Source organism: Microtus oregoni, unplaced genomic scaffold (assembly GCF_018167655.1).
Source record: "Microtus oregoni isolate MIOR12 unplaced genomic scaffold, Mior012 000096F_ref0000112, whole genome shotgun sequence".
Classification (NCBI taxonomy): Eukaryota; Metazoa; Chordata; class Mammalia; order Rodentia; family Cricetidae; genus Microtus; species Microtus oregoni.
In genome coordinates, this window is record NW_024544709.1 from 832,239 (window position 1) to 851,923 (window position 19,685).

A 19,685-nucleotide genomic window follows, 5' to 3' on the forward strand; every position below is an offset into this window, starting at 1 on the left:
TGTTTTTCTAGAAAGTTATTTCATCTGACTGGCTTGTCGTGAACATTTTCTGGACATGAACGTTGTCTTAAAAATAAGAGTTCCACCTAGACAGACCCTGTAATCCAAGCAGATGAGCCACAACAGGGACCTGGGGTTAATTTTGGCCCCAAGTTAATTTTGAGCTGTGATGTCACCTCTCAAACAAGTCATAAACCATACTTTAGGACAGGAGTTGGAAGGGAATCAGCTTGCCGCCATGGTCAGTGATTCATGCCTTTGTGGGTCTTATGCTTTAATTTCTCACCCGATCAGTTTGTGAGTGCGGAGGCTGGGGAGAGACCAGCAGGACAGACGTGTCCCTTGACGCGTGCAGTGAGGTTTTCTATGACTCTCCCAGATGCGCTACAGAGCCTTGCTGCGTTGCATGAGTGTGCCGCTACAGTTCCCCCCACTCAATCGCTGCGAGTATTTATTTATTCCCTTGCTTGTGACTATAACCACTGTTTACATCAAGGTGGACAACAACACGGCACTGGTCGACAAACTGAAGCGATTCCAGCAGGAAAACGAGGAGTTGAAAGCGCGAATGGACAAACACATGGCCATTTCCAGGTAAAACTACAAGAGTCTGTTTTTCCTCCTCTCATCCTTGAACATCTGCTGCTCCCTGGCATTGAGTGAAGCAGAGAGAGAGGCACCAATCTCCCTCTGAAGGTAGCAGTCCAATGCTTCTACCAAGGTGGCCTAGACCTTCTCCCCGACCTGGAGCTCACTCAACATAATGAGGCTTTCAGGGAAGGAGCGATCACAGATGTGAACAGAGAACAGCCCTTGAGCTAAGATAGGCACCCAACGAGCCAAAGCCTTGTGCACGCACCCCACTGCCTCCTGGGAAGTTGCCCGAAAGCTAGAACTGCCCATTATTACTAAGGGGATTATTTCTTTGGGCCAGGCTTTACACTTCTGGTATTGGGTGTTTCATTTTCCTTTTTTAGGGCACAGACCAGAGCCAGGGGCCTCACACATGATAGGCAGTCCCTCTACCACCAGCTGTTGGCCTTCCTATAGTATTTGGGTTTCTTGGCTTAAAAAAAAAAAATCTACGACCCCGGCCTAGATCCTGTTTATTCTCCCCAAGTACACTTCTTGCACCTTCACATTTAAACAGGAAGAGCTACTATTTGGCTTGGATGCCACATGGTCTTTGCATTTTCTTTCCAAGGCAACTTTCCACAGAGCAGGCAGCGCTGCAGGAGTCCCTGGAGAAGGAGTCAAAGGTCAACAAGAGACTATCCATGGAGAACGAGGAGCTACTGTGGAAGCTGCACAACGGGGACCTGTGCAGCCCCAAGAGATCCCCCACATCCGCGGCCATCCCTTTCCAGTCCCCCAGGAATTCGGGTTCCTTCTCCAGCCCCAGCATCTCGCCCAGATGACGCTTCCGGAACACGGCAGAGTCTCCGAAGTCTCTGAGGTGCACTTCTGCAGGACTGACCCTTTCGTGGGAACAAGAGTTGAACTAGCTTTCTGGAATTTCCACAGGATAACTGGAAAGCAGCCACCACCGTATCAGCTACTTACGAGTCGGGGGCTCTGGGGGAAGACTTTTAACTTGGTCCAAAAGCCTCCTCCGAAAATAGATTTTGGAATCGGTGTGGACACAGTTGCACAAAGCACTTACGGAACAAGGGAAACTTGTTCTTTTGCCTTCCTTCACCTAAGCATAAGGGGAAACTCTCAGGGGCCTATTAAGATAAAGATTTATAACCTTTATAATATTCTTCACCAGAGACACCTTCTTGTGATTTTTTTTTAAATTTCATTTTGACTGTGGGCAGGGGTGTGTGTGCGTGTGGATGAAATGGGTGTACTGGTGTGTTACATGACTGTCACAGCCCTCTCTGCTGTGTATTAAAAGTCAACAGCTGAATATAGCTGGCTCTGTATTACTCAAGTTATAACCAGTGTCCACATGTCAACAGAAGCCATAGAAGAGAAAGCAATAGTCCTTGAGTTACCACCGACTCCACTCGGCACTGTGACATGGCAGGGCTAGGCTGTGACAGGAAGAGCCTTTTGATTTGTTGATGTGTGTACATTTCTGTTAGTGTTTTGGTGTTTAGTTTTGTCAGTTGATACTGGTTTTCCTTTGCCTGTAGATTTTTATGAGCCTAGTTACTATACCCCGATCCATTTTCTCAGGCTACGCGCTAATTTTTCTAAACACAAATCTGTATAAAGAACAGGGGGCAGTACCAACGGTGGTTTCCGCCTTATTTTCACCTTGAATCCAAGCTGTCTGCGCAGAGGTCAGTTTTCATCTGCTCTCCCCCCATTGTCCACATCTGCCTCTCCTCCCCCCATCTAGAGTCACAGAAGCAAACCTCCTACCTCTTTTCCCTTATTACAGAGTGCTTCTCCAGAGCCAGCTCATCTCCGAGGTGCTGAACCCATAAGCCAACATCTGTATCCGAGAGTACAAATTTTGGAAACACGTAGGGAAGTCAGTAAAGGTGGCCTTCAGCATGTACGAATGGCCAGAAGCACCTCGTTAAGCCAACGATTCGTGTTTAAGAGGACCAGAGTCTGAGCGGTGATGCTGACCTGAGGGCCCCTTTGAGCATGCTTCCTGTCACTGAAGGGTCAGCCAAAGAGTGAGAAAAGTGGCTTAGGCGACTCCTCCACACTGCATTTGATTTTCCTTTCAGAATTTCACTTACCGCCTCCCCAGACTCTAAGACGCTGGGAAAGGTAGAGGGGATAGATGTGGCTCGCCATCCCCGCTTGCCCATATGTGTCAGCACCATGATGTCAGTATTTATGAACCCGCGTCCAATGGCTGGCTTAATAACCCCCGGAGTTAGGACAGATCCGGGATGCTAGAGGTGGCTATCCGAGTTGTAGCAGGCCTGTTCACTGCGTAGTTAAGTGATATTCATGACGCATGCTCTTATTAGTGGTTGTGTTGAAGTCTCTAATCGCCAATAGTTTATGATGTACGTAACCTTCCATGTTTGCTTCTGATAATAGGCTGTAGCGTCATTGCCAACTCCTAGAATATCTCTGCTCCTGCTCCCACGTTGTTCCCAGCGACATTAGCCAAAGTTGGGTTTATCATTTATGCTCTAGTTATGATAAAATTTCATGCGATTCCCTGCCATCCTCTAGACATCCCCCAGACATTTCAGTGTCTGTGAAGTCACTCTTACAGCAGTTAAAATGCCTTCAGAGGGTAGAAGACGAGAGAAGATAGGAAACAAAATAGAGAGCTTTCAAGGTTTGTTTTTTTTTTTTTAAACGTTTCATGTGGGATGCAAAACTGTTGACACATCGTAAAAATGAGGCTGTGTGAACAACTGTAGTTTGTAGCGACGGAAAGTGTATTTTACTTTGATCAAATAAATAACGCTGAAATATTCACTGTAAGGATGGCAGCCTCTACATACTTCACTCTTCAAAGCATTAAGTTATGTTATAAACACCCTTCTCAACACTCATCAGCTCAGACAGGCCCCTACGCTAGTGTACAGAACTCCCAACCCAGTGCCAGTGTTTGTCGTGGGCTGAGATTGACTTGCGCAGAGCTTGAGTTTACCGGTTAAGCTTTTCAAAATTCAAATGCTGAATTTTGGCTAGTCGAAGCAAATTTCTTCTGCATGGTGTAAGAAAATTGGAACGGCTGCGGTCTCAAGTCCTTTTGAAGACAGATCTAGCCAAAGCTGAACCTTCCTTACTCTGTTCATCTATGTTATGTTAAAGGCTAAATTGTTTGAGAAATTTAAAATGAGTACTTTCAGTGTGGCAATTTAATGTAAAAATGTGTGATTTTTGATACCTTTATAAATGAACTCACTTTAGCTTTGATAAAGTGGCATATCTAAGCACTTGGATCTCGAGTTGTTGCTTGTAAGCGGTTGAACAGGAGTGGGTACCACAGAGATTGCTGTCAAGCCCTTCAGTATGCACAAGCCAAAGGAGACAACAAGCAGCTTACATCTTTTTTTTATAAAATCTTGCTCATTTAATAGAAATGATTATACAAAGTTGTTGACATGTTTTCTTAGCATAAAAATAAGAAACATGGTTGAAAGTAATCAAAATACATTTTTCTTCTAGGAAAGTTAGCACTTCTTTTAATAGACGGATGACTTCCGTTTGTTTTGGATGTCTGTCTGACCTTTGGTACTAGCCTCCCACAAAGCTCTTTTTAAAAAAAAAAAAAAAAAAAAAGCACCTCGACGTTGTATACACAGATGGCTTTCCATCGGTTGACCGTACTTCACTTTCCAAGTCAGGAAAACTCAACAGTGGTAGCCACTGTTGTCTGTCCTCGGAGATTCTGAGCCGTGCATATATAATAGCCTGCATCAATCGTCTCAAAGTCTTCAACAGTGATGACACTCTGGGAGATTCTTGTGGTGTGCCCCAGTCCTCGGTGGATCAGTCTCCAGGTGTCTTGAATGGTCACGGGCCTTTCGTCCTATTTAGAGAAGGCACACAGACTCAAGCCAGAGGGGACAGGCTGTTTTGCTGGGCTCCCATCCACCCGACCCATTCTCGAACACAAAGCACATGCTCACTGAAGACCGGTTTGCATGCTCAGCTTGTAGGCTTTTTTTTCCCTCCTAACTGTATAATCATTCAAGTCAAGGCCGCATTTTTTCCAAGTGGGTCTTGAATTTCAGGATGCTGTTTGGTGATTTCTTTCTGCTCAGTTATAGATGTAAAATGGATTGATTGTCTTGGGCCTCTAAGGGGAACTAGTCTTAAGCAGAAATGCATAAGCAGGATTTTTTTCCCTTTGTGCCATCCTCACATTGCCAACTTTCCCCTGCCAAGTGGTTCTTATTCATGGAATTTAAGGTCACGAGCCCAGAGCACTGGCTGTGGAAAGAAGCAGCTCCCTGTGGCTCTGATTTGGGAGAGGCAGGGAAGTAATTAGGCTAATGTTCCTTGAGACTGCAGAGGGAGGCAGATTGTACCAGGGAAGGGTAGGATGATGCCCTTGACAGTGTGAACGCCTCTTCTAGAAGCGTGTCCCCTTTAAGATCTGTTTCAGGCAGTTCCAGCGATAAGAACAGTGTTTGTTAAGTCCCCTCAATAAAGGTAATTATAATATTACAATATTACTAACTTTTAATACTTTCCCTCCTAATAACAGCAATGCAAAAAAGGTCATTCTATTGAAAAGCAAGAATGTGTGTGACAATATTAAAAACAACAACAGCAACAAAAAGCTAGCAGTAGGATGCTGGAAAGGAATGCTCTCTGGGGACCATCCTTTTCCACCCATCGGTGGCTACCCAGTATTATCTTGAGAGACGGCCTCTCTGGTAACAAAGCTGGTAGCGGAGCCGTTTATTTCAGCGAGCAGAAGATGCCCAAGAGCTAAGGACCCTGCCCTTTCTTTTATAGAAGTCTATTTTTAAATGATGATAGCAACACCGCACCTTGTGAACAGGGTCCATGTTTAAACGCCCGCTTGGAGAATATCTGCTCCAAGCCATTCACAGGCCCGATGCCACTTCCCCTTTTCCCACCCATGGCTCTGAAGCTTTGTGCATTGTGGAAGATTCCTTGAGGAGGTTATAGTAAGTAGCCTGTGGTAGGCCTGGAGGATGAGAGTGAAGACGGAAGTTCAGAAGGAAGTAGTCTACCCCCCCCTTTTGTGTCTCTAAGAGCAATGAGAAATTACACATACATCTTGAGTAAATCACCTAATAGAGCCATCCTTTTTTTTTTTCTTTCTGGAAAATAGTATATGTTGAAGTAGACTGCAACATCTTAAACATTCCCCGGCTCCCACCTAGTTGTGAACCTTGCACTAAAAGTCTGATCTCTCTCGCAAAGTGATGGAAACTCAGTGCCGACTACCGAGGCTGGGGTGTGGCCCTCACCTTCTGTCCAGGAAAGATCCACCTGAACTCCACCTCAACATCCGGCTCCCCGAGGACAGTGCACAGCACGCTGATGTCATCCCCACCATTCACTTTGTTGGAGGAGGCCAAGATGGTTGTCGACGGAGGGCCACTGGGAACTGGGAGCAAGCAGGAAGAACTAATGAGGTCCATAACGCTGATGTTAAAGACAAACACACATTCTCTTTGGAGAGAGGAAACTGCCTTTTCTATAGCTTCATGAAGCCAACGCTAGCATATACCCCCCCACACACCCCCTTTGATTGCTTTAGGAGCTGCCTCGGCCTCTCTATGTTGGTAGTCCAGAAGGGGGAGTCATCCAAAATCCCAGCTCCGCTCTGCCATACTTGTGACCAGAGAAGGAGCTAGCGAGTTGACCAGGATCATGTGAAAGATATAGAAGGTGTGGTGATAGAGGTTGGGGTGGGGGAGAGATGGCTCAGCAGTTAAGAGCACTGGCCGCTCTTCTAGAGGTCCTGGGTTCAATTCCCAGCAACCATGTGGTAGCTTACAACCATCTATAATGAGATCTGGTTTCCTCCTCTGGCATGCAGGAAGAACACTGTATACATAATAAGTTTTTAAAGTTGCGGTGGAGGAACGATTTGGGGAAGGAATAAGCGAAGGCAGCCTGGTTGGGTGGGAGTGGCCAAGTAGGTATGTGACACCCATCCTCAGAAGAGGTCCAGATATCCCAATGAGGACAAATGTTTGCAGTCTAGCACCAAAGCTGCCTGTGCCTTCAGGATCCTGATGTCATAACACCTTAGAAGCCTTGCTGATCATCCAGTCACTCAATGGGTAATATTGATGGCAGCCTTGAGCAAAGAGATGTGCCAGGAACTAGGACTGCAGAAACGAGCTCCTAAAGCCAACATTCCAGCAGAGTGGGCAGCCGCCAAGTGAGCAACTGCAATGCTTCATTTCACAGAGAAGCCCTGAGTGAGCCACAAGCTGATACAGTCTGAGAATCAGGCAAGCAGTTGAAGTCTCAGAACTGAGCTTAAAAGACGGAGGAGGATTCCTGAGCGGTCTGTGAGGGAAGATGAGCGGCCTGAAGTAGAGGGCAGTGGCTCCACACAGAGATCAAGGCATAAGAAAGAAGGGCACCTTAGGTCCTCCCACACTCGGAATCGAAAGAAAATGGAAGAGTGTCGTCTCAGTTTTCATGAGGCTCCAGGTTCAACCGGCAAATTCTGCCTTCAGAGCAAAGTGCAAAGGGGCTGTAGGGATGGGTTGGTGGTTAGGAGCAATGACTGCTTTGCTGGAGGACCCAACTTTGATCCCGAACTTGTACGTGGTCCCAAAGGATCCAGTGCCGCCTTCTGGCCACTTTGGGAACTGCACACACTTGGTCTCTACACATGCAGGCAAAACACCCATCCATGCATGTAAAATTGTACTTTTAATAAAATTTAACAAAATTTGCAAAGTGGGGCCACAGTCAAAAGGATTTCAGGCAAGAGCCAAGTAGGGTATAGTAGGAGGCAGACATTATCTGATGTAATGACATGGGAACCTAGCAAAGCTTGTTTTTATAATGTATAGAGCGAACAGCCATTGAAACAGATATGGAGGTAACGATGAGTCAGGAAATACAAAGGGCCTTTTTATAAGAGTATCTGGCTGCTATAGGGAAAGAGATGAATTGGTGGAGACTTGGGGCAGTTAAAGCAGGGTTATCATTTAGAAAGAGAATATTAGAAACTCTGACCTACTGTATGAGTCCTTCAGCAGAGAATAGAAGGAATTGCCTGCCCCAAATTCTGATTTCTGAGAGCAGTTAACTTGGGAGACATGCTTCTCTCCACAGGGGAGCACCATTGTTGTGAAGAGGTTAACCACTGGGCTCCCCAACCCTCATCAGGGTAAGCGTTCTCGGGGGAGCGACAGTGCAAGAGGAATCCCTTCCTCGATTTCGGAAACGGGATGAGGCACTCTCTCCAGGAAGTCGTGGCAGGGCAGTGCTATCTGGTTGAGTATCTGCTCATCAGCCCATCCCTGTGCCATCAGAAAAGCCTTGGAACAAACGAGTGAGTGGAAGGCTGCAAGAAGAGGCCTTGTTGGGAGCTAGAGATGGGTCCTTATAATCCCTACATCCAACCAGTTGTGGCTGGCTATGTGTTCAGGTTGTAACTGATGAGAGAGTGGAATGGAGGTGTCTAGAGAACAGGCAGATGGTTTCAGGTAGACGCTGAAGTCACTCCGAGAATGCAATGGCAAGAAAGACGGTTGTTAAATGAATGACAGGGAGCGGCAGGGAAGTGAATGAGAACCTTCGTGGGACCAAGCCAGCAGAGGTTCCTAATAGCGGGGGACAAGGAATGAAAGCTGGATTGGGCACAACCAGGATGTCATCCTCAAGCTGGTAAGTGGATGACGATGCTGGGAGAGATTTGGTTAAGGCATAGAGGACGATGAGTCCTAAGAGGACTGGGGACACAAGGGACTTCCCAATTAAACATAGAATGAGGGAAAATTCAGGAGTGCAAGATAGAGGGAATGGATCAAGGGAGCAGAATGCTCTGGAAATGCCATAGAGAAGCTTGTAGAATATCATCCTATGCCTTTGTATTTTCCTCCCAACCAGCAGGCAGTGCCCATCTCTTCTGGGGGAAGAAGGCAGTCTTACTTACCTTCCACGTAGAGCAGCTGATACTTGACGGAGATCTGAGACTTGCCCCCAGCCTCAGCTTTGCAGTAGACCACACCCTGGTGATGAGATTGAGGCTGAAGGTATACAAAGCCTCTCTTCATGTCATAAACAATGTCTGTTCCGTTGGCAGGGATTTCTTTGGCCGGAAACTCTCTGTGGAGCGTGACTTTGGCTGATGGCACTGTAACTCTACAAGGAACCACAGCCTGTCTGTCCGGGTTCAGGTAGACAACATCAAAGTAACTGGTGGAAGGTACAAACAGCTCTCCTTTCTCTGCAGGAGAGAAGACACAGGCTTAATGACTCCAAAGAAATGCAGTGAGGATTGTTTCAAGGAGCTGCTTGTTCGTCTGAGCTGCCCAGAACTGAAATAATCACACAGAAACTACTAATTAAATCACTGCTTGGCCCACTAACTTCAGCTTCCCATTGGCTCTTACATCTTAACCCATTTCCATCAATCTGTGCATCACCACAAGGTTGTAGTTTACTAGCAAAGTTTCAGCACATCTATCTCTGGCAGCAGGTCCCATCAGAGGATGCCTTGAAGAGTCTTAAAACTGGCACCAAGATGAGACATTGCTGACAATGTACCCAGAACCCTGGGTCTCTTAAGAAGGCTGGGCTTGAAAAATGCATAGGGAATTGTTTTGCATCCTGCTATAATTTAGATGTTGACTGTCCCCTAGAGGTCCTTGAATTAAAGACTTGGTATTAGAAGTTACTGGGAGGCTTAGCATAAGGGCTTTTAGGTCAGCAGAGATGTGCTCTTAAAGGTACTTGTGAGGTATCAGGCTTTTCTCTCTACCTGATTCCTGAAAATGACACCTGTCTCAACACAGGATGGAACACATGAGGTCAATTGATCATGGACATGAGCCTCCAAAACTTTCTCTTAAAAAATTGTCTTAATGGTAAATTGGCTGAAAAATCAGAGAAACAACACCCTTTACAATAGCCACAAATAACATAAAATATCTTGGGGTAACTCTAACCAAATAAGTGAAAGACTTATATGACAAGAACTTTAAGTCTTTGAAAAAAAATTGAAGACACCAGAAAATAGAAAAATCTCCTATGCCCATGAATAGGTAGGATTAATGTAGTAAAAATAGCAATCTACAAAATCAATGCAATCTCCATCAAAATCCCAATACAATTCTTCACAGACATCAAAAGAATAATATTCAATTTCATATAGAAAAACCCAAAATAGCTAAAACAATCCTGTACAATAAAGAAACTTCAAGATGTATCACTATTCCCGACTTCAAGCTCTGCTATATAGCTGTAGTAATAAAAACAGCTTGTTATTAGTATAAAAACAGACACTTGGATCAGTGGAATTGAATCAAAGATGCCGACACAAAGCTACACACCTATGAACACCTGATTTTTTACAACAAAGCCAAAATTATACAATGGAAAAAGAGAAAGCACCATCAACAAATGGTGCTGGCAAAATTGGATGTCAGCCATGTAGAAGAACACAAATAGATATCTATCACCATGCACAAAACTCAAGTCCAAATGGATCAAAGACCTCAATATAAATCCAGCTACACTGAACCTGATATAAGAGAAAGTGGGAAGTAGCCTTGAATGCATGGGCACAGGAGACTACTTTCTGAATATAACACTAATAGCACAGACCCTGAGATCAACAAATAATAAATGGGACCTCCTGAAACTGAAAAGCTTCTGTAAGGCAAAGAAAGGACACAGTCAACAAGACAAAACAGCAGTCTACTGAATGGGAAAAGATCCTCACCAACCCCACATCTGACAGAGGGCTGATCTTTAAAATATACAAAGAACTCAAGAAAGTAGACATCAAAATCCAATTTAAAAAAATGGAGTACAGATCTAAACAGAATTCTCAACAGAAGAATCTCAAAAGGCTGAAATATACTTAAAGAACTGTTTGACATCCTTAGTCACCATGGAAATGCAACTCAAAAATGACTCAGATACCATCTTACACCTGTCAGAATGGCTAAGATCAAAACTTATGTTGGAGAGGATGTGGAGTAAGAACACTCCTCCACTGCTGGTTGTAGTACAAGCTGGTACAGTCTCTTTGGAAATCAATATGGCAGTTTCTTAGAAAAATGGGAATCAATCTACCTCATAACCCAGCAATACCACTCTCTTGGGCATATATGCAAAGGATGCTCAAACATACCATAAGGGCACTTGTTCAACTATGTTTATAGCAGCACTATTTGTAATAGCCAGAACCTGGAAACCACCTAAATGTCCCTCAACCAAAGAATGGATAAGGAAAACGTATATTTATACAATGGAATGTTACTCAGATGTGAAAAACAATGACCTTATGAAATTTTCAGTCAAATGGATGGAACTAGAAAAATAATCATTCTGAACGAGGTAACCCAGACCTAGAAAGACAGACATGGTATGTACTAACCATAAGTGGGTATTAGATGTAAAATATAGAAAAACCAACCTTTCGGTTCACAGCCCTAGAAAGGCTAGATAACAAAGAGTACCCGAAGAGGGATGCATGGGTTTCTCTGGGAAGAGGAAACAGAGATCTTCTGGGTAATCTGTGTGGGGTAGGGGGCGGTGGGATAGGGACAGAGGGAAACCTGGTCTCAGGAATGGTTTCTACTTGGCTACCATGTGGCTGAGGACTTTCACCTGATATTACACACACACACACACACACACACACACACACACACACACACACACCCTGCAATGCCACCTGTCAGAGTCTTTAAACGCTAGATGACTTTTCCATCTCAGAGAAAGTAGACAGGTGAGAAGAACTGGCTTACTCAAATATCCGTAGGATAGCGAAAGGATTATGGGTGTGACTTTGGGGGCACATGCTTATGTTGTTTGATTTGGCTTGACACCTTAAATCCTTTGGTTTCTGGATTGTTCTGTAAAGGGATATTAGAGTAATTGCTGAGAGAACTCTCTGGGGCTAATCATATAACACTTCTTAAATTGTTTCCTGTGTTTCTCTTGCAACCTTCTGAAGCAGGCTATTGTTCTTGGCTTTCTCTTTCACCAGCCTTCCCTGTCACCACTGTATGATCATTTAGGCGGGGTGTAGGATTGCTGGAAACACCAAGGGTCTTCAGGGGCAGGAGTTCTTTGATTCCAAGGACCAAGTTCTGGAACACAGAAGTGTTTCTATGGGAAAGACTTTGTCATAGCTCAGAGGGCACCCACAACTTTTGTTAGGCGGCTCTATGCTAACCAGACTGGTGATTTTGTTACTTTGTAAATTGATTTTCAGACTTAAGCCAGGGGCGCCTTTCTAATGTGTCCAGTATCCCTGTTAAGAAACAGAAAATCTACCCTATTTGTAAAGAGTAGATAATATTAGAGACATCTTTTGAGTGGCTGAGAGGGTGCCTCAGTGGTAGGACATTTGCCTGGGATGTTAGAAGGCCTACATTCAGTCCCCACCACTGCAAGAAAATAAAGATAATATTTTGTGTGTTGTAAGATTTTGCTGAGTGAGTGATCTGCTCCACTTAGCAAAACCAGAAGAATGTGAGCAACTGGAATTTCAGGATGAAAAAGTCGTCTTACTTCTTGTTGTAAAATACGTGCTTCAGAATAAACGAATTTATCAGTTGCTCTAAAAGTATTTAAAAAGTGGGGTATGTCTCAACGGTAGAAAACTTGTCTAATATATGAAAGGCCCTAGCTTCAATACTAGCACATGTAAACATGCACACTCGCACGTGTACACACACACAGCAGTAGCTTCCATCTGTTAAAAAAATGTGCTGAGGTTCCTTTAAAAAATTATAGGTTACATACCCCTACAAATATGCTTGGATCTACTCATGTACCATAGTGCTTTAAAAGCTAAACACATGGGGTTGTACTTTTTAAAAGTCAAAGCTAATAGACCATAAATTAAACTACAAATTACAGCACATTCAGTATTTAGTAAAACACTCATAAATGTGGTCTCCCCACATATGAAAATCATTGCCCAAGTATTTCCAGTCGAGAAAGCCCTCCCACTGGTAGAGAGCTCCCCTTGATCTGTCTGGGTGGCAGTTGCACGCCTGCTCCTTTGAGGACAGTTTATTGAGCTGTCTACTTAGGATCTGAATTCTTTTCTTTATGTATGTTATCCTTCAGTGTTGGTGGGGGGGGAGAGAACACAAACCTGCCTCCAGGACAAGAGGAAATAAATGTGGCAGTTACTTACTCAAACATTACACAGATTAACAACAGGCAGCGCCCCCAAAGAGATCTCACAGTGTTTGCCATCAAACGCTAGCAAACATACAAACATCACGAATGGCAGATGCTTCTCCATGTGGGTGGCTGAGAAGCATATGTTCCGAAGGAATCCTGTGCCAGCCGCGGGAACCCCAGCTTCTGTGGCAGCCCATCTTGGCTTTCCAAAGCCACCCACACTTCAAAAGACAAAATGATAAACCCTCTCCCTGGACTTTCCGAGAGTTGAGTAAAGCAACAACATGATACCACCTCCCTCTCCCGCCTGCTTCCTCCCTCGCTTCCTTTTCTTGACAGGTTCTCCTGTCAAGAACAGGCTGGTCCTCGAACTCACTGCATAGTGAGGGTGATGCTGAACTTCTGATCCTCCCATCTTTTCCTCCTGCACACTGGGGTAAAAGGCACGCACCACCACACCTGGTTGTAGATTATGCTGGACTAGAATCCTGGCCTTTGAGCATGCTAACCAAACACACTGTTCACTGAGCTATATCCCCAGCCCTGACTAAGCTTGTTCAAAGTTGAAACTGACACATTTTAGCTTTCCTTGGCTCACAAGAGGACTTTAGGAATTAAAGAGGAGACACCTGCGAAATTCAAAAGAGCACTCATAAATCCTAACCCATCAACCCGTAACAGCTCCAGTGAAGTCTTCAGATCAAACCTAACACTTCAGAAAGACAGGGTGGTGCTGATCTTGGCAAAGAATGTTCACCTGCAGTTTCAATATGAAATTCATATTCATAAGAATAAGAAGCTGTTCTCCATCTTAATTGTTTGTCTTTTCCACACTTTGCCACATGGCATAGCACAAAGACCACACAGAGATGAAGATTTTACAGGACTTTCCATGAGCATCCATTAGAAAGTCTCTGACAGTCACAACTCTGCTAGCTAGTGTCCACCAACCAATCCATCTACTACGTTGTCCTAGGAAGGGCTCAAGGCGTAACAGTGGGTTGTGGCTCAGGAAAATGAATTTGACTCCTTAATAAGCTACCACAATTCCCTGAACACTGAAAGAGTCATCTTGCCCTTTTAAATCTTGGCATCCATAGTTTCTAAGACAAACATGATAAGATAGTTTCAATTCCTTTTCTTGGGGTGTCACACCTGTGCGGAAGGACTGGCCCTGCTGCTAAGTCTTCTTGCCGTGGAGGGGCTATTTGAGCAGGAAGGGTAATTATATGAGCACTTGCTAACACATTGATTAATGGCTAGGATATAAGATCACTGGGTCATAGGAACATAATTCAGTACAGACCTGTAAAGCAGGTTGACTTGGAACTTAGACAAGTCTCATGAGCGCCTCTGTTCAGATATTTAAAAATGGCTCTGTCTCTCCTGAGATGCGTGGCACAATAATAGCACCGAGAGTTTGTGCGATTCCTACGTGTTGTCCTTGACCTTTGAACCTTGCTGAAGAGCCCCATCCCCCAAGTTTGTGAGCTCCCTGAGGTCTGAGGTGAAAGAAGGCTGGGAGACAGTCTTCAACAAAACCACAGGCCTTCCTGGCACCATGTGGGAGGAGGGGCTCTCGAGCGTGACCCATAGGTGTCCTGGTCCTCTCGTGGTCTCAGATGATGAGACAGAGACTACTAGGGTTATAGATACTTCAGCAATCATACTCTGAAGTCTCAGCTCCTGAACTCATAAGAACCAGTATGAGGAGATCTTTAGCAACCCCCACCCTGCTGCTCTGGGGGTTCCAGAAAGAGCTGATCTCAGGACAGGGATGAGCAGACCAGTGGCACTATGCATTGGGACTCCATGGCGATGGAGACATTCCTTCCTATGCAGCCCATTATGAGAACATTTCAATTCCATGGGTCATAGCTGAGCGCTCTAAGGCAGTGTGACCAAAGAGATGACTTTTACATTGTATTTAATTAATATGCGGTTATATTTAAGTTGCTACGGGTGTCAAGTGGTTGCCCTTCTGGGCAGTTTAGGCATAGATCCTGCTTCAAAGAGTTCTGTGTTTAACTCCTTGTGCCACTCACCTACTACAGGACTTTAAGAATTTTCTTTACCTGTCTACAACTCATTTCAGGACTGGAAAAGAGCTCTGGAAATAAGTGTATTTACCCTCAAAGACTGTCTTAATACTTGCACTCTGTCCTGTGCCTGACCAATGGAGGATTTTTTGTTTTTTTAAAAAAATAGTTTACTTGATATTCTGCTTACAGTGGGAACCCGAGTTTGGAGGCAACATTAGCAGTTCAAGGAGTTCCATCATGTACCAAACTTATACCTGTGAAGAAAATGTAGGTGGAGCCTGTTCTGGTCTCGTCTCGTCGGCAGATGTAACCGTTGCACAGTTGCCCCCAGCAGCTGAATTCACCCGTGTCGGCTGAGGTAGAGTTGGCCAGAGTCAGTTGCCCATAGCGCTCATTCTGCTTCACACTGGAATTTCAAAAGAGGTGGGGCATCAGGGCAGGTCAAAGCCTGGCCAGTGACCTTCCAAGTCCTGGCTTTCTGCTTCGTTGCTTCCATATGTAAACACCCCAGTGACCTGATGTGGCCTCTCAGATAGCAAAAATAATCAGAATTGTATTTGGTGGGTAGAGAGAATAGAGTGTGTTGGTTGGGGGTAGGGTGGGCAGAAAGAAAAGAATTTCCTAGCAGGAAATAATAAATGATAATTATATCATTTATTTTTCATCAGAGGAAATTCTCTTTGGTCTCAGAACTGGGATTTCTAGAAATAAGATCACTGGGGGCCTTAACAATTGAGCAAAAAAGCCTGGGACTGGCTGGAGCTTGCTTTTTAAAAGGAAATGGGCTGAAAATCAAACAACATGGATGAGAACACATATTATCACAGCCAATACCCTAAGACTCTTTCAGCAATAAGTTCCAAGTTTAGAATCTTAGAGATATTGTATAACTATATGAAAAATAAAACATGCTCTCTCTGTTATGGCGGGGAGGCACACCTCTGAAGATGCATTCAGGCCCCTTGGACTTTCTGGCTTTTACTCTGGCCTCATCCTACTATTTCTGTGTTTATTCTGCTCTTGCGCTTTTATCTATCTAGCTGACTGATAAGAGGTTTTGAAACTCCCCAGTTCCTTCCTGAAATAAGAGACACATTATTACTGGACAGTAATATCTAAACAGTCCCATCAGCCAATTGTTCTGATAACTGTGTTGTGACAGAATCCCAGAAGCATTGTCTTCAGAGCGGATGTTCCCCTGCGGCTTAGGAGCCTCAGCGTGTGTTGCCAAACAAATGGTTTTAATCCAAGCGTTCATCTCAGATATCCAAAGGCTTCACACTCCTCGGGATCCACATAGCTTTCTGACAGAGCGGAGAGCCTCCTGTTTCGTCTCTCAACAATACCAGCATGAGCGCAACTTTAAATTTAGCATATCCAAATCGTCTGGGTGTTGGGTCCCACACACAGCCCTGCTCTATCTCACTGCTGGATGGCTTACTGCACCCACCAGGCCTGCCTAGAGGGGGCTGTATACTCCCACCCCATCACCTCTCTCCTTTAAACTGGACGGAAATCTCTCCTCCGTCAGGAAGCATCTAATCACAACAGACTCTCAGGAATCTCCCCCACTTTCCCCGAATGAAGTAGCTGGCCCTTCTGATACCCCTGGCTTCCTGTAATTACACTGGAGGCTGACAAAGAAAGGGACGGTACCCTATTTGTTTCATAGTCTCAGAGAAAGACAGACAGACAGAGAGAGCGATCTGTGCCCAGTACACAGCATGGATTCCCTAAATACAAGTGAATTGAAGCTGAAGTGGTACACACATTGGCCGTGGAAAGAGCTGAAAAGTCAGGCACCCTGGCTGGATATTTGGCCGACAGTTTAGATATAGAATGTCCCCCGAGTCCCTTGTATTACAGGCTTAGCTCCCAGCTTGTTACATTTATAGGGAACGATGGAACCCCTAAGCATCAAGGTCTAGTGCAGTTCTCCGTTCTGGTCACTGGCGGTGCCCGAGGACGGTGACACTTTTGCCCTTTCTTCCATTATTTTTATGGCTTCCTAGACACAGGGAAATGGCTTTGCCCCACCGTGTACCGTCACCATGATATATCACTATGAGTGCCGTAATGTGCTACCCGTGAGCCCAAAGCGACGGGGTCAAACAGTCAAGAGCTCAAAGTTAGAGAAAACTGTGAGCTGAAATAATAATCCTTTCTTTTTAATCCTGCCAGAGCAACAAACTCAATAGCAGCTTAGAACACAGAGACTCAGAAAAGTGACATCCCCGAGACACACAGCTGGGGACCAGCTAAACAAGTCACCGAAAGTCACTTTATGTACTTAGCTTGTGGTAATTAGATAATAAACCACGTATAAAGTTTTCATGCCATGCGCCCTGCTCAGTGTCTTATTCCAATTATTTCTAATTATACATAATTGTAGGTTCAGACTAGCTATCGTGAGTACTGCTCCAACAACAACCAACAATACACACCCAACACTGGGGAGTGTTAGCACAGCAACTGTAAACCAGCGGGCTTTAAGGAGGATTGCATTAGCAGTCAGGAGTTAGAATTGACCACGACAAGATTCAGGAATGACTAGTCAGGTTCTCACAACAAAGGGGGTGGGGGGTTGAAGAGGTCAAAGGCAGCCATGAAGCTGGGCTTGTATAGGTGGTAGAGAAGGAAGTAGGGACCCGGGGGACAGCAAACCACACCAGGATTGCCGAGGGAAGTGACGGGGCCACCACCGTGAGGGGATGAGCAGGCAGAACCAGAAGGGGTAGGGTAGAAAGAAAAGAGAATCCAAGACATTGCAGCTATTGCTACAATGAGGAGGTACCTCTAGGCATGGGCACGGGAGGATATGGAAATCCATGAGCAGGGCCAGGGGTTTGCAGCTGGCTGGCTAAGAGCAGCAGAATGAGATGCATCAGGAATGGCCTCACAACGCGAATCTCTGTGTTAGAAAGGACTGGGAATTTGAATTTGTGATCGGAACCATTGAAGGATGTTGTAAACAGACTGAACTTTTGTTCCCCAGCAACCCAGACCCGCAAAATCACACAGAAATTGGATTAATTACAACACTGGCCAACGTCTTAGGCTTCTTACTGGCTAGCTCTAACTAATTAAATCAACCCATTTTTATTAATCCATGTATTGCCACAAGGCTGTGGCTTACCGATGCAGCATGTTATTCATTCGGCAGCTACATGACATCTTCTTTGACTCCACCTACTCTCTCTCTCTCTCTCTCTCTCTCTCTCTCTCTCTCTCTCTCCCCGTTCCAATTCCCCTGCCTGGCTTTACTCTGCAAGCCATTGGCTGAAACAGCTTTATTCATCAACCAATAAAAGCAATACATATAAGGAGGACATCAGGAGATACCCTGAGCCTATCTGTGGCCTCTAGACACATACATACATACATACACACACACACACACACACACACACACACACGGTAAGACGCAGGAAAAAGGCTCATCATAAAGGTCCTAAGAGAAAGCTTCAGGAATAGATGCTCGACAGCGTCAGATGTCTTTAAGGAAAACTGTTAAACATCAACACACATAGAACTTCAGTTGGCAGTCTGAAAGTCTTGGGCAACCATGTAGCCTTCAATTTCAGGGGCTGGAAAGATGGTTTAGTAATTCATATGCCTGTTTCTTTATCAGAAGACCAAGTTTCAGTTCCTACCACCCACATGGCAGCTCCCAACTGTCTGTACTCTGGTTGCAGGGTATCCAACACCCTCATCTGACCTCTGCAGGGACCAGATAATCGTGACTTGTATATGTACTTATATACATACAGGCAAAATACTTGTACAGATAAAACAAAAATGGATTAATTTCAGAGGATAAAAAATGGCAAAGAGAAAAGAAAATCTAAGTCTCCTCAGGAGACATGGACACACGACATTCAGATACATGAACCCTGCAGAGTGAGAACCAGCTAAAACTTTCTGTGGGTCCAGCCGTTGTTTGCACAGTAGTGGCAGAAAGGGAGCAAAACAGGCCTGTAAAACCTAACACTGGAAGGGAACCCAGCCGCCACCATGATCAGCGTGCTGTATCTTTAGCAGACTGGGGGCGGAAGGAAGGAAATGCCCCGGGAAACATTTCTGCATATTTCCACCCCCTCCTTCTATGCAAACCTCATAAAACAAGAAACCAATTATTTCAAAGGATTACAGTTCAAATGCCTGGATTTAAAATGCTTGGTTCTACTGGTAGTCCAAGCATCAGGCTGCCCAGAGAGTTAGGATATTGGCCAAGTCCGCGGGGTGCTGAGCATGTGTCATGAGACGGGAAAAGCACAGCTGAGCCCTGTAGAACACTGTCTGTGGAGATGCTTCATCCAAAGGCCCTTCTTTTTCTCTTGTAACCACTCAACAACTCTAGTGGAATGGGAAGGGAGGTGGAAGTTAAAAACAATTGTCACAACAAAGGTCCCATTAAATGCTTGAACAAGAGCATCCGGATGAGCTTGGCTGAAGCTGCTCTGAGCATCCTAACACATCAGCTTATCTCAGGTACTTTTCTTTCAAACTGACAATTCTGACCTTCTGACCTAGAGAGTAATGGAAAAGGCCAGGATTTAAGGAGCACTAGTTCAGTGTTTAAAGCTTTCGGAGTATTCATTCAATGTTTATGACTTCCTCCCATTTGTGTGTGTCTGTTTTCTGTCCCTATTAGTGGGGGTCTGAAGCATCCTGAATTTGGTCCAATTTACTCTCTTTTAGAGTGTGCCAAGTCACAGAGATAGGCAAAAAAGAAAGGAGCTGACACCTCCCCAAAATAAAGACTATTGTGCCACTCACCTGAGGCAGGGACCAGGTAACAAGGGTGAGTCCCTTCCCCCAGACTCTATAAATCACAGGCAAGGAGTAAGCTATGGTTTACAAGATAGCTATTCAGTGGTTCCATATGTA

General features: G+C 44.8%; 2 protein-coding genes across 8 annotated transcripts in view; one reads left to right on the plus strand and one right to left on the minus strand.

Moving 5' to 3' along the window:
- The window catches only part of Mtus1 (microtubule associated scaffold protein 1), a 139,914-nt gene extending 136,042 nt beyond the window's left edge, over window positions 1–3,872 (plus strand). For all 7 annotated transcript variants that reach the window (XM_041644445.1, XM_041644443.1, XM_041644446.1 and 4 more), the window contains 2 exons: window positions 497–594; window positions 1,205–3,872. In XM_041644445.1, the coding sequence (XP_041500379.1) occupies window positions 497–594; window positions 1,205–1,418 (312 nt within the window). In that variant the 3' untranslated portion in view covers window positions 1,419–3,872. The remainder of the gene's footprint in view (window positions 1–496; window positions 595–1,204) is intronic.
- Window positions 3,873–4,042: 170 nt separating this feature from the next.
- Pdgfrl (platelet derived growth factor receptor like) overlaps window positions 4,043–19,685 on the minus strand; it is a 58,640-nt gene continuing 42,997 nt past the window's right edge. The window contains exons 3-6 of the mRNA XM_041644451.1: window positions 15,050–15,201; window positions 8,537–8,830; window positions 5,880–6,019; window positions 4,043–4,462 (exon numbers count right to left, since the gene is read on the minus strand). Of these exons, the coding sequence (XP_041500385.1) occupies window positions 4,274–4,462; window positions 5,880–6,019; window positions 8,537–8,830; window positions 15,050–15,201 (775 nt within the window). The 3' untranslated portion in view covers window positions 4,043–4,273. The remainder of the gene's footprint in view (window positions 4,463–5,879; window positions 6,020–8,536; window positions 8,831–15,049; window positions 15,202–19,685) is intronic.